This window comes from Sinohyriopsis cumingii, chromosome 6, assembly GCF_028554795.1.
Source record: "Sinohyriopsis cumingii isolate HCF-2022 chromosome 6, ASM2855479v2, whole genome shotgun sequence".
NCBI classification, from domain to species: Eukaryota; Metazoa; Mollusca; class Bivalvia; order Unionida; family Unionidae; genus Sinohyriopsis; species Sinohyriopsis cumingii.
Genome location: NC_142966.1, coordinates 91,393,841 through 91,421,429, shown reverse-complemented (window position 1 = coordinate 91,421,429; position 27,589 = coordinate 91,393,841). Strand labels below are relative to the sequence as shown.

Sequence of the window (27,589 nt, the reverse complement as noted above, 5' to 3'; positions counted from 1 at the left end):
ATCAGGACGGAAAATAATTTTAAAATAATGCCCATACAACTGGTCAGGGGGTGATGTAGGGGAATATGTAAAAACCATTATGTTCAATTTAACAAAAAAATTAATAAGTTTTTGTGTTTTGGATAAATTGATCAGACGGATGACATAATGTTATGAACTTGAATCAGAAGCCAGAGCCATACATGTAATCACACAATCACTCGCACCGCTCAAACACCACTTATGAATTGCGTACAATCTTCCTGCATGTGTCTTAAGCATTGCCGCTGGCTAATTCATAGAGGGCGTTGTATTCAATTTCATGTCATTGCTACGTGTTGGACAGCATTCGGTGTAAATTTAATTTTTTCCAAAAAAATAACTTCCTTGCGATTAAGGTACCTTACACCAGACACATTCATGATTAACCCCAGAAAGTATATGGGCCATTAACATATGTGTTTATTTTTCGTTGTTACCGAGGTGAATCAGGAAAGAGTACGTTGATATTCCCAATCATGAAGTGGAAACAGATTACTGTCGTTTGTTTGATAACTGCATCGTTTTTGATTGCTGAGAGTGTTGGAGATAGTGATTCGAAACAGGATCATGTAAGTATCTTTCCTTCCTTCCTTATTGTTCTTTCGGTCAGATCGTATCATGAACAGATTCGATTATAAGTAGAGAGGGAAACAAGCATCGCAAAATCACAATTCATGGTGAGCAGGTGGAAAGTTCAAATATATGGGATATATTGTTACAGAAGATGGTAGGTGTGAAGAAGAAGTGAAAATAAAAATTGGAAATGTAAAGGATTATTTATCAAGAAGAAGGAATTTGTAACAGAAAAGTAGAAAAGAGTTGAAAAGAAGGTTGTCAAAACGCTGGTATGGGGTTTAGCATTGGGACGCGTATGACAGAAGGAAGAATGAAGAAGGTTATAATAAGTATCCTCACACCATCCTGTTTGTTTGTACCCCCTACCAATGTTAAAAACAAGGCATCAAGGATATTTAAAATAATGCACAAAAACTCCGTCATTTCATTCATTCATTCATTCATTTATAATTTATAACCTGTGGGTCCCAAACATGGTTAGCTTTTTGGTTTTTCATAACAAATAACAAGATTCTTTAACAACAAGGTCACCATACTTGCTTGGGCCAGTCTGTTTTGAACAATATATGTTATATAGTTCTCCATTTTTTAAATAATTTTAACAAATAATCTCAATAAATTAGTAAATTTTGGAGTTAAATATTTTTCTACACACATATTAAAAAGTTCCTTCTATTTATTTGTTTCTTTTGAAAATATTACAACTAGACATTGCAGATATTGGATGCAGACAGCACAGTTTATCATGAAATAGAAACCAGAAATGGACAGCGAGCAGTCTATCAGTTTATTTACATTTTGTTTATGTTGAAACACCAATAAGTTCACAGTGTTCTGGCTCCCTTGGTGACAGACCAATTTATGTCAATGAATTAAATGACCTAAGTTTTGTTCATTTTCTTTATCCTTAGTGCTTTTTTAAAAAAAAAAATTTTGTTTGGGTGAGGTACAGACAAAAACAAGAGGATGCACAAATGCTATAGGAATGTTTGAAATGTGGATTTTTAGATGTATGGAGAAAGTCAGCTGGAGTGAATGGAAAATAAATGAGGCTTTGGTGCTGAGTTTATTAGGTGAAATGAGATTGTTTGCAAGTAATTTTGGAGAAGGAGAAAGGATGGATAGACATATTTTGAGAGGTGAAAACCTCTCCAGGGAAGTAATAGAAGAGAGAATGGATAGAAAGTGACCAAGAGGGAAACTAAGAATTATGCATCCGGGTGACCTCAAAGATGGACAGTCATAAAAGTGATGAAGAATACAGCAGTGCTATGAGAATAATGGAAAAGGTGGATGCCTCAAATATGCAGCATTGAATACAAGTAATATATAAATAAATGATCCACAGTACTTGTTTCTCAGTAAAAACAAAAGTTAAAAAAAAGGAAACTACACACTGGGAGTATTGAAAGATGTTATGGATTGTTTTCCTCTTTTTACTGATAAAAACATTGGCTTGTGGGTCAGATTAATAAAAGTGTTGATTGATGAGTGCATGCAGATTATGATCATGGTTGATTCAGACCTTATTATGGACAGATTCAGATCACGAATAATTCAGACCTTGTTATGGACAGATTTGGATCATGGATGATTCAGACAGTATTATGGACAGATTCAGACAGTATTAATATTATGGACCGATTCAGACAGTATTATGGACAGATTCAGACAGTATTATGGACAGATTCAGACAGTATTAATATTATGGACAGATTCAGACCATGAATAATTCAGACCTTATTATGGACAGATTGGATCATGGATGATTCAGACAGTATTATGAACAGATTTGAATCATGGATGATTCAGACAGTATTATGGACAGATTCGGACCATGGCTGATTCAGACCATATTATGGGCTGATTCAGACTTGGACCAATAATTAGCCCTTTGACTGATACTGATGGGTGATTTTTAGGTCTGTTCTTACCTATTAATCTGCAACACGTCTGTGTATGATTTAGACACGTACTTGTATTTCGTGTGGCTTTTTGAGTTACAGTCAGTTGAAGGGTCCTTTCATCAATATGTACAGAATATTGTTGGATCAAATCATTTGTTTGACAGCTTTTAAATCCACACAGAATAGCATAACCCTGCCTCCATTGGCCAGTTCAAATCTTGTGGTTACATACTGCTGTTCAGTCAGATACAACAACCAATAATAATAATAATAATAATAATAATTCTTTATTCAGTGAGGGTAGCTCAGTTAGAATACAGATGTATTAAGTTTCCCATGAGGCCCTCTGCTATTTCTAATAGTCTACATGCATGAATCTTACTAATAAACTGTGTAGGATAAGTCAAGTCACGATATTGAAAACAGAAGAAATGATCAGATGATTCAACTTAACATTACTTTGGGCATACCAATTTTTTTGATACAAAAGACAGATTAGTGTGCACAGAGACAGGACATTTGGAACAGAAACAAGAGATTTTACAAGATATGACAGGTATAAATGAATTAAATATCAGGTTCAAGTATTTCGTGTATTTTTCTTTAAAACCTTCAATAGAAGTGGCTGATCTAACTGACATGGGCAAATAATTCCATATAATTTTCCCATATATTCAGGCATATTACATAACAATGTTTACATTTACAGACAAATACTGTCTTTTGAAAGTTTATTATGTCATTTATATGAAGCCATTTCAGTTAATGGAACAGGATTTCACAAGGAGCATACATAATTAGGCAAACTGCTCTTTTGTATCTTGTTGATTCTTTCTAACTAACTCTTGGGCATTTTCCCCCATATAGTCAAACAATAATCAGTACATGGCAAAATGCAGGCATTGTAGTACATTTTCCTATTTTGTATGGGAAGGTATTTGTTAATTTTACTATAACTTAGTAAAGTTATTTTGCTTGATAGAGATACATTAATACTTGTAGGGTAATTAGGTCTAATGACCACGTTTAATTAATCAATTCTTATTTGATCATTCTTGTCCAGAAATCAAAAGCAATGGTGGCCTAAGTGTTTAGAGTGTCTGCCTCGAATGTGGGAGATTGCAGGTTCGATCCCTGGCCAAGTCATACCAGACTTATAAAAACAAATAATATTAGCAGCTGCCTTGCTTGGTGCTCAACATTAAGAGGTCCAGTGTTAGGACTGGTCAGACTGGTGTCAGGATAATGTGACTGGGTGGGACATGATACTATGTGCCTGAGGCATGATGCCCCAGTGCTAGACAACACTGTAAACTGCCAAACTGCAGACATTATAGCAATATGACTGAAATATTGTTAAAGCTACGTTAAAAATCCAAAATCACACGCACACACAAGGAACTTAACCAGAATATATTAAAAAGAGTGATTATTCTTTCATGTTTGCAGCTAAATAACATAGTGCTTGGATTTTTAAAAAGAGCTTCATTGTAGAAGATGACAATCAAGATTATACAGATGACTTTACTCATCTTAATTAGATTGGTCATTAAAATTGGGTACCTTGTCCTTAGGAAGTGCTAATATTGTTCTTCAGGCCACATTTTATTTACCTTTACCTCAGACCATGCAAAAAATACTTGTCTTTCTGATTGGCCGACTATCTCCATTTCTCACTGTCAACTCTAGCACTTTTGTTCCCCATGGTCAAAAGAAGATGAAAAAATACTTACGTTTTTTTTTTTTAAACTGCCTACCTACCCTAATTGTTTCTTGGCCTCACCATTTTGTTTGTCATGGTTTAAGAAAGCATTGATGGATCCTAAGATAAAAATCTGGAAATCTTTGTTCATTTGGTTATGTTCTTTACAGAATTGGTATAGGTGACTGAATTTCCATGTGGTACATGTAGATCAGAATGTCAAAATGATACCATTATTGATACAGTGTATCTGAACAAGAATTTAAATCTTAGTCTCTGAAATCACTGAACTTAAGCAAATTTCATGCTTTTGAAGATGACAAGCATGATTCCAAAGTGAATTTTTCCATGTAAGAGCATTTAAATCTTTTTGATTTTATTATTTCTATTTTTTACTAATTTTTTTTTGACGATCTATATCTTTCAAACAATTTTAAAATGCTGTTTGCATTGAAAACATCAATTTCATACTTGCAAGATAATAACATACTCTTCCAAACAAATTAATGACTACTGCTTCCTTAATAAAATATCCAGGTGTTGTGTAGGCATAAATACTTTGTTTATTACAAAATACTAAGCAGATTCTTGTTTTTTAGTTTGAAATGAAATCTGTATATTCTTCTTTCCTTTTTTCTGTCTTTCATGATTGATATAAGTTGTTTCTGGCATTATTTGTATAATATTTATAAATATTTATGTGTTGTATATATTTTAAAATTATGAAATGAATAATTTTTGTAATGTGACACTGTGTTTAAAACAAGTTTCCATGCATGACACAAGAATTGGTATCCATTTGGGATCCCATACTAGTTTCTGATTTTCACTGCACACAAGGTTTACGGACTGTTTATCAACAGACTGTCATATGCTTGACAGTCATCATACATCATCCATCCAGTGGTGTACTGTTTGCAGGTACATTTGTAGTATATAACCAGCCATGGACATTGATTCCGCTATAAACAGTCTGAATCATGTTGTTGTTGTAATGTTAATACTGTAATAAATATGTAAACGATCTGACACACCATTGTTATGTATATTTAATTTGTTTTGTTTGTTTGTCTTTTTAATATATTTTTTAATTTCATCATATGCTATTGTAATGTAACTGTACATTGGCCTTAACCTTGTCCAGAATCAAGTTTATTTTCTACCTGACCTGAATTATTGATTTCTTTATATGGTATAAGCAACTAATACATAGCTAAAATGTTATGTGTATATTGGTTTAATATCAGGGTCATTATTAAACATGTTTATTTGGGTCTGGGTCTGGGTTATTGGAATTCCCTCCCCCCACACGCACATGCACATTTACTAGGCATACATGATCTAGTCCAGATTGCATAATTTTAGTAACACTTTCTAATAATGACTAACATTTTATTTTGTAAACAGTACGACGTTTCTAGAAGGTTACTTTCTGTTAGGTAATTGCGACCTGAGGTCAAATAAAGGACTGTATAATCTTGTCATTGGAAAAAAAATTCATTTATATTTAAACATCTGAGCAGAATCAATTGTTTGTTGTGTACAGTATTTGGTTTGGAATTATTAAAATTAATTTTTCTCTGGAAATACATAAGTGCTCTGATAACATTGTTGGAAATAGAAACTTGAATTTATGCTGAAATTTCAATACGGATTTTTGTGTGGATTGTACTGTGATCCGGTAAAAGACAGTCTGCACATCAACACTTTATTAGCCATCATAGGTACATCAACACTTACAGCATTGGACTTAATTTGGATTTCCGCTAAAGTTTATTCAGAACTGTAAGTATTAGGACTTGTGTCTGTAATTTGGGATTTAGTTAACACTGTAAGTTTCCTTTTTCTTTACACACTTTGTATTCTTTTGAAATTAATTATTTGTTGAATTTTGCAAAGCTTGTTGCTGGTTGCAACTATTACTTTTAGAGTTTTGAAAGTTGTATTTCCATTGGCTAATTCAAAGGTCATCCATTAGCTAATTCTAAGGTCACTAGAACATGATTCTTAAGCAGTTGTCAGATCTTGACATAGGACAGTGGAGATCTGATTTTAATCTGATTGACCCTCAGATTTGTATACATAGTTTTTAAGATGTTTTATGTCTTATCAGAAAATGAAAGAGAAAGGTGGAGAACTTTTGCATGACAGACAACCAGGTACACAAATATTAATCAGTTAAAATGACCATTTTTAACAGTTGAATGTGAAACTTCATGTACATTTGCAAGTTTAATCCTTAAAAACAGCTTTTTAATTTTAAAGAGTATTTATTTAAAAATTTGTCTTCCACAACAGGTAAAACATAGACTGTTCACTTTTCAAAATATTCATCAAATTACATTCTATTAATTTTGAATCATTTAGTAGGAAATATTTTAAAGCTTACGGTCATGTTTGCTAGAAATTTTCACATATGAAATTCATAGGTATTTCTAAATTCCTAGTGCAGAATTAAGTAGTTGTTGTGGGTTTAATGCCATTTTTAAGCATATGATAGGCTGTGTATTGCAACCAGTATAACTGGTAGATGAAGAGCCCTGGAAAAACCAAGGCAATAACCACTGACCCACGACAAGCTGCTGGCAAACTTTCTCACATACCCACATTGGTTGAAACCAAGATTCAAACCCACATAGTCAGAGGTGAGATGGCAGTGATCAGTAAAGGCAAGTGCTTTAAACCACTTGGCATCACATTTGCCTCCCCCCCTCAAATATAGATGCAGGTATTTATGAATATATTGTTTATTTTTAAATTTGCAAAACAAAAAGACAATTTCTATCATAAATTGAACATAGTCTGAGCACTAAAAAGCAAAGTTTAATGGCTGTTGACACAAGTACTCCATGCACAGGTACTCCATGCACAGATATATTGGTTATATAGTGCTATGAACTGTTATGAGAGACCACCTGTCTTGAGAGACCATTATTTGTTGGCGGAAGGGGTTGTCATTCAAGCAAGGTTATACTGTAAATGATGTTGCATACTGCTGATACGACGACACTTCAAATGTAATTATCCCTATTTGTGGTAAAGAAAAGGCAAGGCTTACATGTTATATCCTTCCCATCTGGATATGCATGTGTTCATAATATTGTGTAACTTCTATACCATTTGAAAACAAAACTTCATACTTTGGATATGATCTGCTAAGGCTGTAGCATTTGCCAAAATTTCTAAATCTGTACATGTTTACAGTAATTGAAACTAGTTCACTCAAAGCAAATAGACACAACCTTTCCTCCTATCCACCTGGGTACCCGTTGGCATCTTTACTGGTCGTAGGGTAGTGCATAATGCATTTTATTGAACTGCATCCAAGGCCAGTGGCATGTACAAAAGGTGACATGAGATGATAATGTTATGTTAATTGACTACATTATTTGAAAATCTGAAGGTGTATGGTTCATGCCATCTGGCAATTATTATTGGGTAGGTAATTGTTCTATTGATTTTAATTAATGGATAGGCACTGCTTTTTTTACAAAAATAGCATGTGGTACCATTGTTCAATGATTGAGATGGCTCAAGGTGAGGAAACAGTTTTGAATTGAAAATTTTGGTTGAAATGGCTCTGCTGTGGTGTGTCCTTTTATTAAGCGGAGTATGTGGATTGAACTTTAGACAGTTTAGGCTTTCAGTTGTAAACAGAAAGAATGACTCACCATATGATACCCTAGTATTTTATATTTTGTTTAAAATGAAAAGAGACCAACATAGATTTTGCTCATTTATTAATCTTTACAAAAACCTGCGGGTTATGTATATCGCAAGTGTCCTAACATAGCTTTTACACACAGTAGAAAAACTGCATGTAATACATGAGTGCATATTATACGTGGACATGTATACAGGCTATAAATTAATCCAAGCTATTTACATGTGTAAAAGTTTGGGGGTGGAAGCTTATATGTACTTACACATGAGTTGTACTGATTAATTTTGCCAATTATTGGAACAATCGGTATAATCAGTATCGGCAGAAATAATCGGTGCCGATGTAAACAAATTTCCAAAATGTAAATTTAATTGTAACATTCATTGTGACATGGCTTGAATTTTAAATCAGAATTAAATAGTGGAAATTAAGGAATAAACGTTTGATTTGGGGGTTAATTGAAAGACAGAGTATTCTTAAAAGTAAATACTTTTTAACATGCTTGCTGTAACCTACCGCTGATTGTCTGCTTGCAACAAATTATCAATACCATGTATGCACTCATCCCAATCACTGCAGCCAACCAGCCATTGAGGCATTGTGTAGCTGTTGAACTTCCAGCATACGCATTACAGGGATGGGCCTGGCTTTTAAAAGGTTGTCGCCCAAAAAAATCACCAATCTCAATACTTGTATTTTGTTGTCAATTTTCAAAAAATATCGCCAGAATAAGTAGTGAATATTTTTTCAAGACTATTAATGTAATAGGCAATGAAAATTGAAAAAGATGGGATAGTTATTACTTTATTGACAACAAGCAATACAGCCATAATATTACAATATAAATCATTACATGACTGTTTTGCACTTCTTCCATGGTCTTTGCATTGCACATCACCGTTAGTGGATTGGTCTAACTCTAGTCACCTGAAATAAATGCATTATCAAATGTAAAATATTTACTTTCTGCAGTCTGTCTTTTTTTAATACAAACATCAGGTACTAAAGCAAATCTAGATCGTATTATTTTCCAAATAATAGTTTTGTTGTTGTTGTAATAGGGTTTAATGCCATTTTTCAGCACACAATAGCAGGGCTCGACTTTAACACAAATTTCTTTGTAGCCAGAAGCACTAGTATACTGTGAAATTTACTAGTCCTGCGAAGCCTTTACTAGTCCTGTCCCCAATACAATGTCACACACTTGTATTGAGATTAACAACAATTTTATTTCATAAATAGCATTATCATATGAAATGCAGAAGTACAGAAGTATAAATCCTGCTTCAAATCATCAATCAGTCAATTTGCATTTCTTGTTTCTTAAGATAATCGGGATCCAATTCCAGAAAGGGATCCAGGTGTCCTTTCTCATCCTCCATCTGCACTCAGGTTCCATATGGGGTTTGTTATGGTCTCCTCAACCGTCTCCCTAAAACATTGCAGTGCAGTAGTGATCACCTTCAGGATCCCATCTGCCTTCTCTACACTATCAATTGCTAGGCACGATGATTTAATCTCTCCTCCTTTTCAAATTCTTATATATACATTTCCTCCTCCTGAATTGAACTGTCAGTACAACCATCACACACTACTGCTAGAAACCTAGCTTCATTCACACCTTTGACAAATTTCTGCCTTTCAGTTTCAGCCATGTAGTGAGTAAATCATGTAACAACCTGTTTTATCATTCCTGTAAGTCTCTCCAAGATCAACTGCTTTCATCTCATCCAGCTGACACATCCATACAAAATCAGTGAAGGGTTTTCTTTTTTTTATGATAGCATGTGCATTTCTAAACAAATTAACGCACCGGTCAAACACCTTTCGATTTAAACTTTCCAAGATCTTACCAGCAGTCAATTCTTCTGGTGGTATCTGCATAGCTGCTTTTCTATCTGAACTCTTTTTGTGTTGCCCACTGCTTTCATGTATGTTTACCGATTCAGTTTTAAAGTTCGAACAACCCGCAACAAAACTGGAGGTTTTCTCTGTTTGTTTTTGTGAATTCTGTACACCATTTACACTGCATAAAGTCCTTTTCCTCATCATAATTCAGCCATTCCCTGTTTTTGGCCATGTCTTCTGAAACGTTCGATTATGATTTTCCCTATCATAAGAATTATTCCTGTCTTTTATGTCATTTTCATTCAACTTTTGCTTTTTTTCCAATATCTGAACACCTTCTATAAAAACGCCTCAATTTGCTTGTCTTATGAGGAGGGAATTGTGCCTCATGTTGAAATATGAGATGTTACAGTATAGCTGATGCAAATTATTTAAAGTTAGAAAAGGAATGGCACAGTGTCCTTTATATCAGAAAGTCAGAGCAAGAAACACATTTCAAAACATGTGCCTTTGCCCCCCTCTCCCAACAATTAAATGGCTTCTGCCTAATAAAGACTTGACTTCAGCAAATTTTCTGCAGGATCAAAGCAGTGGCTATTGTAAACACTGTTATAAAATATTAGCATTAGAATATAATGTTCGTTTCAGCTTGGAAAAGGTGTTTTCCCATCAAACGAAGCCATCTGACTCGGCGCGTTGTATTTAACAGATCCAGTTACGGTCTCATCATTAAAAGCATAAGATTGGTAATTGTTTCAAATTAATCGTACCTCAGTGTATTGTTGAAATTAATAATAAGGCAGAAAATTTTCAAATCTTAGATGCTCATGCTCAGAGATTTTAATTCCTAACAAATGTACATTCTGCTTGGATACCTCCACGTGTATTCAATTATTTGTTCATTCTTGTAAGGGAAAAAATGTAAAAACTATTCCTATCATCATAGAAAAAGTAGTTGTATGGAAAGGATGTGTCAATAATGTAATCATAATAAATTGATCTAATTCTTATAATTATTTTGATGCAGATATAAAATTTGCAGTTTCCTGTTTGTGACTGTTGGAGCATTTGGCTAGTGAGCCAAAAAGAAAAAACTTAATGCAAACTAATTTCTTTGAAAAACAATTGCCGTGTTCTTTTGTGTGGTATACCACTTTATAGTTTCTTACTTTGGTCAAGTGAATAAAGTGTGATGCCACATCATTTTTCTTCTAATTAGTTATCATGTTAATTAGGATAAATTACCAAACTTCTGTTGTTAATGATGGGACCATAATTGGTGCTGATAAGTGAAATGCACCTTTCCGAGGAAGAAATTGACTTCATCTTCTCATGCTAATATTTTATGTCTTTACAATGGCCACTGCTTTGATTCTACAGAACATCTGCTGAAGTCAAGTCTTTATTAGGGAATGGCGTAAACAAACGCTGACTGTTGATAACCAAAAACTTACGAACCCATCAGACTATTAACATTATAAAAGTTGCTAGTTTGACAGGAAACCTACTAGCCTCAGGCTAGTGGACTATTGCTAATTTTGAGCCATGGATAGACTATACATGGCGGCCAGTATTAATGGTGGAGGAAGAACTCAGGGAAAACCCCAGAAAGAACCACCGACCCATGAGAAAATAATAGTTTTATAAGAAACTTTATTTAGATAATGCCATTTTAATACTAAAACCCTATGATTGTACTTTGCAATGTAAGATAAGTGACGTATAATGCAACCATTGAATTATATGCCCCCCCCCATTTTTTTATGGCTAGCTTCATAAAGTACAGCTTCGTCAACCAGGAGTTCAGAAATTTATTTTTGCCATGGTTTGCATGCTTTGCTTGTTAGTGAATTGCAGAAAGATCGCTGAATGCTGTAGATTTTTTCTTGACAAGCAAATTATGATCTCCATTCCCACCAATGAAAACTGCTCCAGTGGCCTAGTGGTTAGAGCGCCCGCCTCTCATGCGGGAGGTTGTGGGTTCAATCCTCTGTCGAGTAATACCAAAGACTTACAAAAATGGTACTAATAGCTGCTTCGCTTGGTGCTCAGCATTAAGATGTCAGTGTTAGGACTGGTCGGCCTGATGCCAGGATAATGTGACTGGGTGGGACATCATGCTACATGTCTGCGGCATAATGCCCCAGTACTTGGCATCACTTTAAACTGCCACACTGCAGACTTTCAAAACAAGATATTGTCTATCATGATGCCAAGTAGTTTTTCATTTTCAGACTGTTCTGCAGATAGTGCTGCACACTTCTAGTTGAATCTCTAGGCAATTCCAAAATGTATACTTTCAGGACAAAGAAGAAAGCTCAGATGATGGGTCTTTGTTCCATGCACTACGAAAGAGTAAGGGAAATGTGGGTTTCCTCCATGCATTCATTGCCAGTCTGTCCATGATCATTGTGTCGGAGCTTGGTGACAAGACCTTTTTCATTGCAGCTATAATGGCTATGAGACATTCCAGATTAATTGTACTTGCTGGAGCACTAGGTGCTCTTGTAGCTATGACTGTCCTTTCAGGTAAGAAATAATTAATATTTTCACTTCTTTTTGGCAATACATCATAAATATAGTTAACTTAGGTAAGATAAGAAAGCAGTCAATCTGAACAGCAAAACAGCCAAAATAATATCAGGACAGTTAAGAAGGGTTTTGGAAATTTCTTACAAATTGTCAAGGAATCAATAATTTTGTAATTTATGTGCAGTATTGATGCACAAATGATCAATTACACTAGGAATATTCAAATTCACAAACTAATAGAAGTAATGTGAAAAAAAATCAGTGCCTCCTTGGATGTTAATTGGACAGTTTCTTCTTGGTCAGACTGTTTGTGGAATTCTTTTAGTTCACTCAGAAAGATATTACTTGGTATCATGAAGTAAGATCTTAATAAGTCCAACATATGGTTTATTAACAACTGATTGTCAGATCACTGTCATAAGCCTGAATCCGGTCTTTCCTCATTAAACTGGCAAAGAGCACTATTTGGACTTGCTTTGGTTTAAACACAAGAAAGATGGTAAAATTAGTAAATCTTTATCAGTAGGTTGTAGATCATTTGATGCAGATCATACCTGCTCTGGTACATTTCGATTACATCTTGTTTCCACATTACATTTCGATTACATCTTGTTTCCACATTACATTTCGATTACGTTTTTTTTTCCACATTACATTTCGATTACATCTTGTTTCCACATTACATTTCGATTACATTTTTTTCCACATTACATTTCGATTACATCTTGTTTCCACTGTACATTTTGATTACATCTTGTTTCCACATTACATTTCGATTACATCTTGTTTCCACATTACATTTTGATTACATCTTTTTGCACATTAGTTTTAGAGCCATTTGAGATTAAGGAATGAAATTTGTTATTACTATATATAATTACTAATTGGTGTGTTATGTACCAGATTGGGAATCCCATATTCAGGGTCTAGGTCAGAGGTCAGTATTTTACATTGCAGTCACGTTTGCCCTCCTAGCTTGACAGCTATTGAAAAAAAAGAAAAAAGTTTGATATACTTGCATATATTTTATATATGTTTATATGGTGAATTTAGGGCTAGAATATGTGTCGTATTTCATGCTTGAGATTTTATTTATTTTTAAGGTCATGATCACAGGTTAATATATTATGGTTTCTTTTGTTTCTGCATTTTATCATAAAAGCTGTTTGAGGTACAGGAATGAATCATGCTACACTTGTGCTTGATTGCATCTCATGTATCACATTCAATGTTGTATCGTTAAGGTCAGTGTAATGGAACATTTATCAACTTCACTTTTCTTCATATACTTTTTTAAGATAGGGCAATGAAACAGTGTTAATTTTTTAATTTCTTCGCAGAAACTGTACATCTCTGACTTAATGTGAACTTTTATGGCCACAGCATGGTAGCCAGTGGACAATGTTTATTAAATTTGCTTGTTTTTGCTGTTTTTATTTGTACCTCACCTGGCCATAAGGTCCAGTGAACATTTGATAAGTACTGTATTGTCTGCTACGTGTTGTGATCCATGATTCTGTCCACCAACAATTATTTGTTACCACCCTGGAGTCCCTGTTTCTGATCCATTGTTGATCAAACTTGAAATCTATGCCTTTTTCATTATAAGATGAGTTCAGTGATGAGCAAGATCTATGAATACTAATGAAGTGATCTAATATCTGATTGGCTGAGATTTTTACTACTCTGCAGGCTGTCTTTGTGATCTGATTTGATCATTCTTGGATTATATACTGATATAATTAAGATCTTGGATGCAGTTGATAATAAGCAAAATCTGTATTAATGAGGTGATCTTGCATCAGATTTGCTGAGCCAGTCACTATAGAATCCATAATTCTGATCTGATTTTGGTCAAAATTGGAAGAAGGGTTTATATCATCAAGAACATGGGCAGTTTTAAAATTTAACAGGTTCTTGCATATTGCTGAGTTGATTTTGCATCTGATTGGCTGGGATGTTTGCCAGTCTTGAAGTGAGACTTATCATCTGATTTTTTTTATCAGATTTCAAATAGATGTCATATTAATGAAATATCTTGCATTGGATTAACTGCTTGTTACCTCTCCTAATCTAGAGACTTGTTTCCTGTACAGTAATATTGGTTATAGTCTTGATATCGTCAAGATCCTGGATGACTTTGATTATGAGCTAGAGACTGTGAGTATTAATTATGCCATTATCTTTAAAACAAATTTTGATCTTGATGTAGAAAATATGTACAATCAAAATGTTATGAAGTTTTGTTGACAGTTTACTTAGGTGCTGTTCTTATGTAGAAACCTGCTTAAAGAAATAGTTAACTGTCAAAATATATAAGCTAATTGAACAATTTCAGACCCACTTCACCATCTTGTTTTTCATTATTGTTATTCTTTTTATTTTCAGCACTTCTGGGTTATGCTACAACTATTATTCCAAGACAGTATACCTACTATGTGTCATCAATATTATTTGCTGTGTTTGGATTTAAAATGTTAAAAGAAGGTTTGTAAACTATTTTCTTTTTAAAACAGGCCAGCTTTAGACATGTTTGATGCAATGGGAAATTCTTAGTGTACCTATGTGCACATTCTTGTACAGCAATATAATTATATCTGGTAGTCATACATAAATTTGAATACATATGTTTACCTGTATTTAAGTGTTCCGTGAACTCATAAAGAATCTCTGCCTACCAGAGCATAAAAACTAAGAATTAAAGTCATCTCATGGAGATAAACATTTATGCACAAAGTGACGAAGCATTGAATTTCTGCTCTTAATGATCACCTTAATTGGCTCAACCTTTTGGATCTTTATTCCACCCACCCACCCATCTTTAGGGGCGGAGGTATATAGTAATCTTTGTTTTCATTATCCATCCCATCCAACACAATGTCATTAACACAACTATTTCCAAAGTTTTTGGATGGATTCAGCATTAAGAGGTTAGTGTTAGACTGGTTGACCTGGTGTCAGGATAATGTAACTGGGTGGGACATAATGCTACATGTCTGCAATGTGATGCCCCAGTGCTAGACACCACTGCAAATTGCCACACTGCAGACATCATATCAGCATGACGGAATTAAAAATTAAATCTATGTTAAAAATCCAAATCACACACATTACACACACACAAATCTCATTTAAAGGGGCTTCACCTTCTTCCTTGGAAAGAGACAATTCTCGAGTCATATGATTGAAGCCAATATTCAATGAGACTCAATATTTCTGATGTAATGGCTGGCTAAAAGAATGTGTTCATGCATATTTTATGACTGGTCCTTTACCGCAGGGTTGATTTAACCACTGACTACAACATTAAAATTGAACCAACTTTCAACACTTGGTTTAGCTCCAATGAACATTGCAACACTTGGTTTAGCGCCAGTGAACATAGTAACACTTGGTTTAGCCACAATGAATATAACAGGTGATCATACAAGTCATGAGTTTATATATTTTAACTTTGGTTTCTTCTCCATCGGCAAATCTGAAATGCAGCAGCAACCCAAAAATGAAGAAAATGGGCTCCCAGCAAAAAAGATTTGGCCAAACAAGGATGCAAAGTATGACAAACACCAGGTTTCTGCATTTAAAGAACACTGGAAAACCAATTCATCATGGGTCAAAAAATGTGTTCAACCTTTTTAAAGTTCCCTGATTTGGTCAACAGGTTCAGCACCCTCTACCATGATTCAACAAAATTAAAGGTTGATTTGACTTAAGATGTATTAATCTATAATTCTGTGACAGTGAATACAAAGACCATTTAAGATTGCTGTACATTTTATTCAGATCAGTAAAAGAATGAAATTGCACTGTTTAAAAATAACTATGTTTTTGTATTAAATTTGATGTTCCTCACAACAGCTCAAGCAACACGGGCCCAGCTCCCTCAGAAGGTGACAGGCCCTAAAACTGCCACCCACCAATACTAATTTCATGTCCTGGGTTGGTTATATCCACATGTGTATTCATTAAAGGACTTTATATTTGATCATATTAAATGAAAATTATGCTAAACTGACCTCCAACATGTCCATTTTGAAAATTTTGTTGTATCCACTTTTACATTGATGGTCATATCAACAGTGGGTTTAAATATTATCTTGTCTAATTGGTCGTAAATAAAAATGTACCAATCTGATATCCAGTATGGTCGCCATGGCAACTGTCTTGAAACTCCTGTTGTCACTGTTCCTCTTAAACAAAAGGTAATATTGAAATGGGGTTTTCACCAAAGGACTTAATATGGTGTCTGGTTGGTTCTAAATGAAAATGATACTGATTTGGCATCTAGTATGGCCACTATGGCAGCCAGCTTGAAAATCTCTTTATCACTATTCCGAAATGAAAAGTCAGTTTGACATCGGTTTTCACCAAAAAACTTCTTAGGGCAATTAGCTAAACTTAATTGAAAATAGTGCTGATTTGACATTCAGTATGGTTACCTTTGCATCCGTCTTGAAATTCATATTATTACTACTCTACCGGAATAGATGGTTGTATCAAAAAACAGTTTTCGCCTAAAGTCTTTTTTTTATATCTAGTTGATCCTTAAGAACAATGGTGCTGATATTACATTCAGTATTGATGTAGGTAGTGCAACAATATCAGAGATGATTTCAACTCCAGTTAAAAAGAAGAAATGGTTTTATCTTGAAATCCTAGTTATTTTTTTCAGCCAGTAGAGTATTTGCCCTTTTTGAGGAACCCTTGTTATTAAAATTTATTAAAAGAAATTTTATGATGTCTAGTTGGTCCAAAATGAAGATGGTTCCCTGCAGACACCATTATGGCTGCCACATTGGCCATCTTGAAAATCTTGTTACCACAACTTTTATTGAGCATTGACAGTATGGAATCCTTCATTCATAAACAGTATGGAATCCTTTGTTCATAAACAGTATGGAATCCTTCATTCATAAACAGTATGGAATTCATCATGCATAAATAGTATGGAAAGCTTCGTGCATTGACATCATGGAATGCTTCATACATAAACAGTATGGAATGCTTCGTTCATAAACAGTATGGAATCCTTCATTCATAAACAGTATGGAATGATTCATGCATAAACAGTATGGAATTCATCATGCCTAAATAGTATGGAAAGCTTCATGCATTGACATCATGGAATGCTTCATACATAAACAGTATGGAATGCTTTGTTCATAAACAGTATGGAATCCTTCATTCATAAGCAGTATGGAATGATTCATGCATAAACAGTATGGAATTCATCATGCCTAAATAGTATGGAAAGCTTCATGCATTGACATCATGGAATGCTTCATACATAAAAAGTATGGAATGCTTCATGCATAAACAGTATGGAATGCTTCATGCATAAACAGTATGGAATGCTTCTTATTATACGCTCATTTTTTTCCCCGTTAACTTTATATTGTCAGAATCATGTAGTATTACCTGATATTGAACCCGCACGACAATACACATATAGCATTCATGTGCATAAAGGAACTATTTTCTATTGTAAACAAACAATGGATGCAGATGCCAGCACTTTTGATTTGTACACAAATCATGTACACTCGCGTAAAATGCTCTTTACATTGTGGTTGGTTAAATTTGTTTCTGAATGAACTAAAACAGATGTTTCGTGGACTGCCACATACCAGCTGTTTTGGCACATTCCACATTGGTACAATGTTTCGGATTTAGGCTAGCTACAGTATATAACAGACGCAAGATAAGGTCCTTACAAATAACATACAAGTGACAAGTCATATACTCTCTTCTTTAGCTGGTGATAAGAATGGCAAAATAAAATATACTTAAGTTTTACATCCTGAATTTTCTCAGAATGTATTTTCTTAATTCTGCAAATCCGAATTACATGAGCCATGTCATAGGTTCTCAATCTGGATTACACATTTCGAAATTGTACTGTAATTTCAATGATAAGTGCAATTACATCCTCCTTACTGCACTCAAAATGAAATAAGCATTAAATTCCATTGCGTCTTTTGATAACTGCAATTGAAAGACTTCATATCCCAAGGTCGTGCAGTATACCATCCAAAAAACTTGTTCATATTTTCCCATACAAATGCAGTAACCTATAAATATATAAACAGTATGGAATGCTTCATGCATAAACAGTATGGAATTCATCATGTATAAATAGTATGTAAAGCTTCATGCACTGACATCATGGAATGCTTCATGTATAAACAGTATGGAATGCTTCATGCATACCAGATTCTGTGTCAACAAGAGCTCTGACATGTAATGGATTATGTGTATCAACTGATGTATAATAGATTCTGTGTGCCAGGAAGAGCTCCAACATGTAATAGAGTCTCTGTCAACAAGAGCTCTGACACATGTAATAGATTCTCTGTGTCAACAAGAGCACTTACATATGTGATAGATTCTCTGTCAACAAGAGCTCTGACACATGTATTATATTCTCTGTGTCAACAAGAGCACATATGTAATAGATTCTTGGTGTCAACAAGAGCACTGACATATGTGATAGATTCTGGCAACAAGAGCTGACATGTAATATATGTGTTAGTGAGTGCTCTGACGTATGTAATAGATTCTCTGTGTCAACAAGAGCACTGATAGGTAATAGATTGTCTGTGTCAACAAGAGCACTGACATATGTGATAGATTCTCTGTGTCAACAAGAGTTCTGACACATGTAATAGATTCTCTGTGTCAACAAGAGTTGACATGTAATATATGTCAGCAAGTGTTCTGACATGTGTAATCTGCATATATGCTTTTGTAAATTAATCATGACTAGATTGACATACAGTCACAAGACATCCCAGTACTTTAAGCATGTTCTTTTTAATATTTCTCTTATATGGCATATAACATATTTTCCATCTTTCAAGAACTTTGAAGCAATGCAATATCAGGCCTGTCCATCGTTAAACTTTATTCCAGATCTTACATGTACTTTAAAATATTCTGACCAATCAGATGGCTGCATTCATGCAAAATCTGGAGTAACACATAGTACTCTAGATGTTCAGTAAAGTTTTTTCAGATGTACTGGCAAATCTCTGAACATCCAGCGGTACTGTTGCATTGGGTTGCATAAATACTAAACAAATGAGCTACATTTTCAAAATTACCCTTTTTTCAGTTGCTCAATAGATTTTTATAAAAATGTGCCAGAGCAAAACAAAAACAAAACCTTATTGCACATCCACAATGACCACATACCATTCATGGTTCAATAAAATCTTATAAACATGGTTGGGGAAGAAGCAATGATGAGCAGCTGACTTATCAAAATTCAGTTTAAAAAACCTCCCCTTCTGCCAAAAAAGTGGATTCTCAATATTTTTAGTCTCATAGCAGAATGAATGGTTAATTATGACAGGGATTTACATGACCTAAGTACTGCAATGGCAGTTAGTTATAGTGTATCTATAATCAAGTCTGACTTACAGTCAGTCGCATACCATATAATGCCACCTGTTGGTTTATGCAAACTTCACCACTACAGTGGTAGTTAGAGACATATGCTCTAGTCTGATTTAGTCAGAACAATTAGCACTCAGCCAGTATACTTGTCATCAGCACTCAGCTAATAGACCTTCATCAGCACTCTGCTAGTAGACCTTCATCAGCACTCATCCAGTAGACCTGCATCAGCATTTCATCAGCACTCAGCCAATAGACCTTCATCAGCACTCAACCAATAGACCTTCATCAGCACTCAGCCAGTAAACTTTCATCAGCACTCAGCCAGTAGACCTGCATCAGCACTCTGCCAATAGTACTTCATCAGCACTCAGCTAATAGACCTTCATCAGCACTCAGCCACTAGACCTGCATCAGCACTCTGCCAATAGACCTTCATCACCACTCAGCCAATAGACCTTCATCAGCACTTCATCAACACTCAACCAATAGACCTTCACCACTCCGCCAGTAGACCATTCATCACCACTCCTCCAGTAGACAATTCATCAGCACTCCGCCAGTAGACCTTCATCAGTACTCAGCTAGTTGACCTTCATCAGCACTCATCCACTAGACCTTCATCAACACTCTGCCAGTAGACCTTCATCAGTACTCAGCTAGTTGACCTTCATCAGCACTCATCCACTAGACCTTCATCAACACTCTGCCAGTAGACCTTCATCAATACTCAGCTAGTTGACCTTCATCAGCACTCCTAGCTAGAAAAGATTACATAATGGTCAATAATATTTATATCTGGTTTAGTAATGCAGTCATTCAGAATAGTGTTGAACACATACTTTGGCTAATAGCTTCTGGTCATATCTAAGGGGTAGTCCCTCAAATCAATGGATTGATATAATTTAGATATGCACAACAATTTTGGTTGTAAATGATGGGTGGCCACTCACAGCAGAGGTTGCTCAAGTCAGACTGAATCACTTTTGGGGGCAACTTTTAAAGAATTTTTTTTCCCAAAAGTGGGCCAGAGGGAAAAACTGAAACTTTATTTGGCATCTATACCAAGCATATATTTAGCCTACACAATTTCAATAAAATCTTTGAAGCATTGTGGGAGGCTGAATTTTAAAAATTACCTCATTTTTGTCACAAACTTTCCCAAAAATGGGCAAGAGGGGGAAAAGTAATGCTAATATCTTGCCTAGACTAACCACATATTAAGCCTACAAAGTTTTATAAAATTCCTCCAAGCAATGTGGGAGAAGACATGGTGACTGGGTCAGTGAGAAAATCCCCACAGATTATGGCCTTGTAAGAAGGATATATAGTCTATATATTTGTTTTGCAGCATATCAAATGTCTGAAGATGGTTCCCAGGAAGAATATGAAGAGGCACAGGCAGAAATAAAGAAGAAGGAAGATGAGGTAGGACAACTTGATAATATGAATAGGTGAAATCTTGAGAACATGCACTTTACGGTTATGTACTGTGAACCTCAGATACCAATAGCATTTATGCCCAGAATTTCAGTTTAGGTTGAAGGGGGTCTTATTTTGTTGAGTTTCTTTATTTTCTTTAAGAATTAGATATGACCGTATCTGTCTGCATTTAAACAAGTTATCATGAATATCTTTTGGAAAAAATCTGTAGCCAGTCGGTAGGAGTCTAGCATAATGATGTTTTCATGTTGATTTTTTTTTATTACTGTACTTTACTTATCATGGCCTAAGTGGTGTGAGCATCCACCTCAGATGCAGAAGGTCACATGTTCAAAGCCCAGCTGAATCATACCAAAGACTTATTATAAATTGTACTAACAGCTGCCTCACTTGGCATTCAGCATTCATGGAGCAGGGGATCTTATCCCATGGGGTCACCTCAACATGCATCCTTTGCAGATGACCTCGCTATCTCAAGGGTGTACCTCCTTCTTGCCGCTTGATTACAGAATTAGCATAATGAGCAAGATAGCATCATTCCTGGACCAGTGTCACAACAAAGGTTGTGGCACAACATGAATACCTCTTGAACAACCATAACCAGATGTGTATGTGTGTACAGATGCAAGCATGCTCTTCATGTCAGACAACTGGGTGGTGTGATGTACCTCCTCAAACAAATTACCTCAATTTTGCATTCTGGAGTGGAAGTTTTGCAGTTGGTGTACATGTTGACAGCCAGATCAGACATATTCTCAGCAGATTCATTGTCTTGGCTGGTTTTCTGTCAAGGAAGGGATAGATTCTCAATAAAGAATGGTTTCTCCATCCATCAGTCTTTCATCAGTAGGGGCCCCGAGTGGCCGAGTGGTCACGGATCACTGCCATCTCACCTCTGTCTGCGCCAGTTCGAGTCTCGGATTCAGCCAATGTGGGTATGTGAGAAAGCTTGCCAGTAGCTTCTCGTGGGTCGGTGGTTCTTTCCGAGGTTTTCCCTGGTTCTTCCTCCACCATTAATACTAGCCGCCATGTATAGCCTATCGTGTGCTGAAAAATGGCGTTTAACCCAACAACAACAACTTTCATCAGTTTTGTCTGCTTTAGGGTTGCCCAGTGATCAGTCTTTTTGCAACCTGGTGGAACTGCAAACTGTTCCGCTTCATTACCCCAGTACCACATCCTGAGGCTTGGTCTGTCAACACTCTTTTTATCATTTGGGAGGGTCTATGGGCCTGTGACTAGTTACCACTGCCAACAATCTTAGTTGCAAAGATTATACATAACTTGACAGTTTAGAAGTGCAAATGATTTTGATTGCCCCTCTCCACTGGGATGAATCCTGGATCAATTATCTTCTTGATCCTGCAGTAAATCTACTCAGTAAGATCTTGGCCAGGTCGAATCTTTGACAAACAGCCTTGGATCCATGTGTTCCATCCTTGCCCAGACCATCTTCTCCTTCATGGTTGGCTTGTATATGGAGAGCTTTTCCATACAAGCATTTCAACCCTTCAGTCATGGAAAGAATTGCATGTGCTGGAAGGCCCTCCACTTTAAAGGTTTAGAAAGGGAAGTGGCACATTTTCAGGGACTGATGCAGAGTAATAAACATTGTAACTCTGTCCCACAAGCAGCCAACTTTTTGGGGGGCTTTTTGAGGAGAAAAGGTTCGCTCCAATTATGATAGCAGACGTTTTCTCATATTTCTTTAGCTGTTTGAGGAGGAAAAGTTCACTCCGATAACTGTTAAGGGCTTCCTTTCTATGATATCAGACATGTTTTCTAATCATGGCTGAGAGGATTTTGGTCAAAACAAAGACTGGGCTGACTTTTTGATCAATTGGACTTCCATAGCTTTAAGGCACTTCCACTGTTTCCCAAGTGGACTCTTTCTTTGGTTCTGACTTGGCCAAATTCAAGCCAATTTGAGCCTTTAGCCAGGACTATGCTGAAGCTCCTTCAATACAAAACTTGTATCATGTTATTGTTTGCTTTTGGCATGCATAGTCAGTAAATTCGCATGATCTTTTTGACACAACCTACCTTTAATGTCGACGAGATGACTCAGTGGTCCTTATGCTGTCAGTGAACAATCAAAAAGTCATCCTACATCCTCAACTGTATTGACACAACACAGGAGGCTTTAACTAGGAATGATATGCATGCTTAGACTTTATTTTGACACCTTTTTCTCTCAGTTAAACCTGGGAAAGAGGACATAATCAACCATCATGGTTGAAGTGGATAATACATGGCATACTCTGACATATCACAAGAACAGAGTTGGGGTAAAATCAATCTCTGTGGGCCTTGCCATTGGCCACCATGTCTTCATCAAAGATATTGTCTATGCCATTGGTTGGCATGTACAGTCAATCTTTTGTATAGGAGACTTGGCTCAACAGCAACACACTCTAGACCTGGTAGGCCCAGTCTCAGTCGCACAGGTGGCTGCCAGACCCAATTAAAATTATCACAACCTCTGGACTCACTATGCACAGCTCTCACTGGATTTTGCCTCTGAAGTTTTAGGTGGTAAGATCTAATTAGCAATTAACCAAGTGTATAGATAGGATACTCAACATTGCCTCTGCCTAGTACCTATTCTCCTAACATTAATGTAATGAGGGAACATACTCAAAGGAGAAAGCAAATTTTTCAGTAAAGTATGTTTCTCATACAATGCTTAGCCTATCATTATTTTAATACTCTACCCATCCTCCCGGCCATGCAAGCATCCCGTTACATGATGTTTTTGTCAGCTTAAAACTAGCACTACCTGTATGTAGCAAGGGGAGGTAATGGACAGGAGTTATTGCCATTTGTCTATATAATATAGACAGAAAAGACAAGTTTTCATGTTTGGGATGACTGGATTCAGTTAAGTATTCTAGGATGAACATAATTTACCGAATCATTTGCTTTAAGACAATGAAACCCGACTGTCATTAGCTTATATGCATGAGACCCATGATGACAGACATAGTTTGCCATCTTCACCCCATCAGTTAATAACTCAGTTTTCAGATACCTTCCCTCAAGTCTTTCAGCCTTCCCCAATACACTTTACTCCAAGTTATTTGCAGATGAATAGACAGTCTTTCAGCCTTCCCCAGTACACTTTACTCCAAGTTATAAATTGATGAATAGACAGTCTTTTCATGTTCATTTGTAATCCATGACTCTTTTTCAGATGAGTGCAAGCACACAGGATATAGAGACTGGCATCATCAAATACACCAACCGTGGAATAATTCATGTGATATTTCGCACTGTCTTTTTGGAGGCTTTTGTTCTAACATTTTTAGCAGAGTGGGGAGATAGATCTCAGATAGCCACAATCATATTAGCAGCTAGAGAGGTAAGATAATTTAAAGTGTTATTAAATTATCATTATCCAACATCTTTTTATTCAACAATCAATTTTATTCAAGACCACAGAGAGGATCAATTTTTTAAAGTCTTTCATCAGTTGAATCATTTTATCTGAAAGTCACCCTAATCCTACACTTTTAGTGGCAGTGATTTAAAAAACACCCGTAGACTGAGTAAATTTTAGCACATTTGTTAGCTTTTAATAGAAATTTTAATTTTGTATGTTTATAATAACATGAATAAAATAGCTTTTTAGCTGAATTAGCAAATATTTTATATATGTAAAAGTTTTTAATTTACATTATTGGTTTTTATTGTTGTTTTCTTTCCATAGTTTTTGAAGAAAACATGGGTTTAAATTAATGTAGCTGTTTATATCTGCATACATTCACTCTATATTGCAACAACACCATAATTTCAATTACAATACCTCAGATTTTGGAAAATATTTGGGAGCTTAAAGGTATAAAAATAATCTTGTAATTTTGGTCCTGCCTTTGTAAAGGGGATCCACCCCAGGAAAGGGGAGAAAAAATAAGATTTATGCACTGTATAGGGAGACTGAGGATGGAGTTGGGACATAACAGTTTCATTCCATACTACAGTTTTTAATGTGCAAAACATTACTTTTCCCAAACTTGTTTTTTTCCAGCACTGTATAGTAAAAAGAACAACTAATATTAACATTACATGCATCATAAGCTAATTTATAATTGACAGAAAGGATGTGCATCTTAGTAGTATCACCATTTCTCATACACTGTATTTTTAATATTTCAGGATGTATGGGGTGTAATGTTGGGAGGCTTTCTTGGTCATGCATTGTGTACAGGTCTCGCTGTTGTGGGAGGGAGAATTATTGCACAGAAAATATCTGCTCGAACAGGTAATTCACTCATCATATGTCCAATATAGGCTTGGAACAATAGATGACGAGTACAAATTTTGTTGAGCCCATGTTAGCATTTGAAGGCATCATTAGCATCAGTAGTTGGTTAAAGTTTTATTTTTGCTCATATTTTCTTAACTGCTTCATTGATTTTCTTTGTTCTTGGGATGAATCATAATGTTGCTAAGACAATTCATTTTATGACATGTTCTCTTGCCTCGGATGTGGGAGGTCGCTAGTTTGAAACCCTGACAGAGTCATACCAAAGACTTATTAAAAAAATGGTACTAGCAGTTGCCTCACTAGGTGCCCATCATTATGAGGTTAGTGTTAGGACTGGTGTCAGGACAATGTGATTGGGTGGGACATGATGCCCCAGTGCAAGACATCACTATAAACGGCCACACTGTAGTCATCATAGCGATAAGACTGAAAGTGTTTTAAAGCTTAGTTCAAAATCCAAATCATACACAAACGCACACTTTACAAGCTTGTATGGTTGGATCTGTTTTTCATATAATTTTCTTTTATAGGATGGTCTGTTATTGCTACTCCTAAACTGCTTGATTGATTACTTTGAAACTTACCCCATGGTCTAGTTGGACCTAAATGACAATGGTGCTGCATAGACATCCAGTATGGCTGTCACAGTGACCATCTTGCAGATCTTGTTATCACAACTCCACCTGAATGGATGGTCACTACAAGACTTCTTATGATATCTAGTTGTTCCTAAAAATCAAAACAGTATCAATCTGCTGTCCATTATGGACTCCACCACGACCATCTTGAAAGTATTGTTATCACTACTCCTCCTGAATGCTCCAGTGTTGCATATAAATACAATTCAAAATATGATAAAATACATTACACATATCTACTGATGGTCTGTCATTGGTAGGTCAGTCATCATCAATCGTTTATAATGTAAGGTCTGTCATTGGTAGGTCAGTCATCATCAATCGTTTATAATGTAAGGTCTGTCATTGGTAGGTCAGTCATCATCAATCGTTTATCATGTAAGGTCTGTCATTGGTAGGTCAGTCATCATCAATCATTGATCATGTAAGGTCTGTCATTGGTAGGTCAGTCATCATCAATCGTTGATCATGTAAGGTCTGTCATTGGTAGGTCAGTCATCATCAATCGTTTATCATGTAAGGTCTGTCATTGGTAGGTCAGTCATCATCAATTGTTGATCATGTAAGGTCTGTCATTGGTAGGTCAGTCATCATCAATCGTTGATCATGTAAGGTCTGTCATTGGTAGGTCAGTCATCATCAACCGTTTATCATGTAAGGTCTGTCATTGGTAGGTCAGTCATCATCAATCGTTGATCATGTAAGGTCTGTCATTGGTAGGTCAGTCATCATCAATCGTTGATCATGTAAGGTCTGTCATTGGTAGGTTGATCATCATCAATCATTTATCATGTAAGGTCTGTCATTGGTAGGTCAGTCATCATCAATCGTTTATCATGTAAGGTCTGTCATTGGTAGGTCAGTCATCATCAATCGTTGATCATGTAAGGTCTGTCATTGGTAGGTCAGTCATCATCAATTGTTGATCATGTAAGGTCTGTCATTGGTAGGTCAGTCATCATCAATCGTTGATCATGTAAGGTCTGTCATTGGTAGGTCAGTCATCCTCAATCATTTATCATGTAAGGTCTGTCATTGGTAGGTCAGTCATCATCAATGGTTTATCATGTAAGATCTGTCATTGGTAGGTCAGTCATCATCAATCGTTTATCATGTAAGGTCTGTCATTGGTAGGTCAGTCATCATCAATCATTTATCATGTAAGGTCTGTCATTGGTAGGTCAGTCATCATCAATCGTTGATCATGTAAGGTCTGTCATTGGTAGGTCAGTCATCATCAATCGTTGATCATGTAAGGTCTGTCATTGGTTGGTTGTCATCATCAATCATTTATCATGTAAGGTCTGTCACTGGTTGGTTGTCATCATCAATCGTTGATCACGTAAGGTCTGTCATTGGTTGGTTGTCATCATCAATCGTTGATCATGTAAGGTCTGTCATTGGTAGGTTGGTCATCATCAATCGTTTATCATATATACGGACAATAGAATATAATTTCAATAGTCACGTGTATTCAGTACATTTAGAAATTTTTATTGACTTCTTTTGCAGTAAGTTACATTTTACTTTATTCAAAGAAATCTGAACAGATGCACTGACCTGACAAGAGGTACATATAGTTGAGCTTCTCTT

At 35.7% G+C, this 27,589-nt stretch overlaps 1 protein-coding gene across 1 annotated transcript in view; it reads left to right on the top strand.

Annotated features, from left to right (window-relative positions):
- The first annotated feature begins 288 nt into the window (after positions 1-288).
- The window catches only part of LOC149797440 (putative divalent cation/proton antiporter TMEM165), a 33,440-nt gene continuing 6,139 nt past the window's right edge, over positions 289-27,589 (top strand). Inside the window, exons 1-6 of the mRNA XM_089962245.1 lie at positions 289-590; positions 12,022-12,247; positions 14,639-14,737; positions 21,000-21,076; positions 24,285-24,452; positions 25,247-25,352. Of these exons, the coding sequence (XP_089818371.1) occupies positions 498-590; positions 12,022-12,247; positions 14,639-14,737; positions 21,000-21,076; positions 24,285-24,452; positions 25,247-25,352 (769 nt within the window). The 5' untranslated portion in view covers positions 289-497. The remainder of the gene's footprint in view (positions 591-12,021; positions 12,248-14,638; positions 14,738-20,999; positions 21,077-24,284; positions 24,453-25,246; positions 25,353-27,589) is intronic.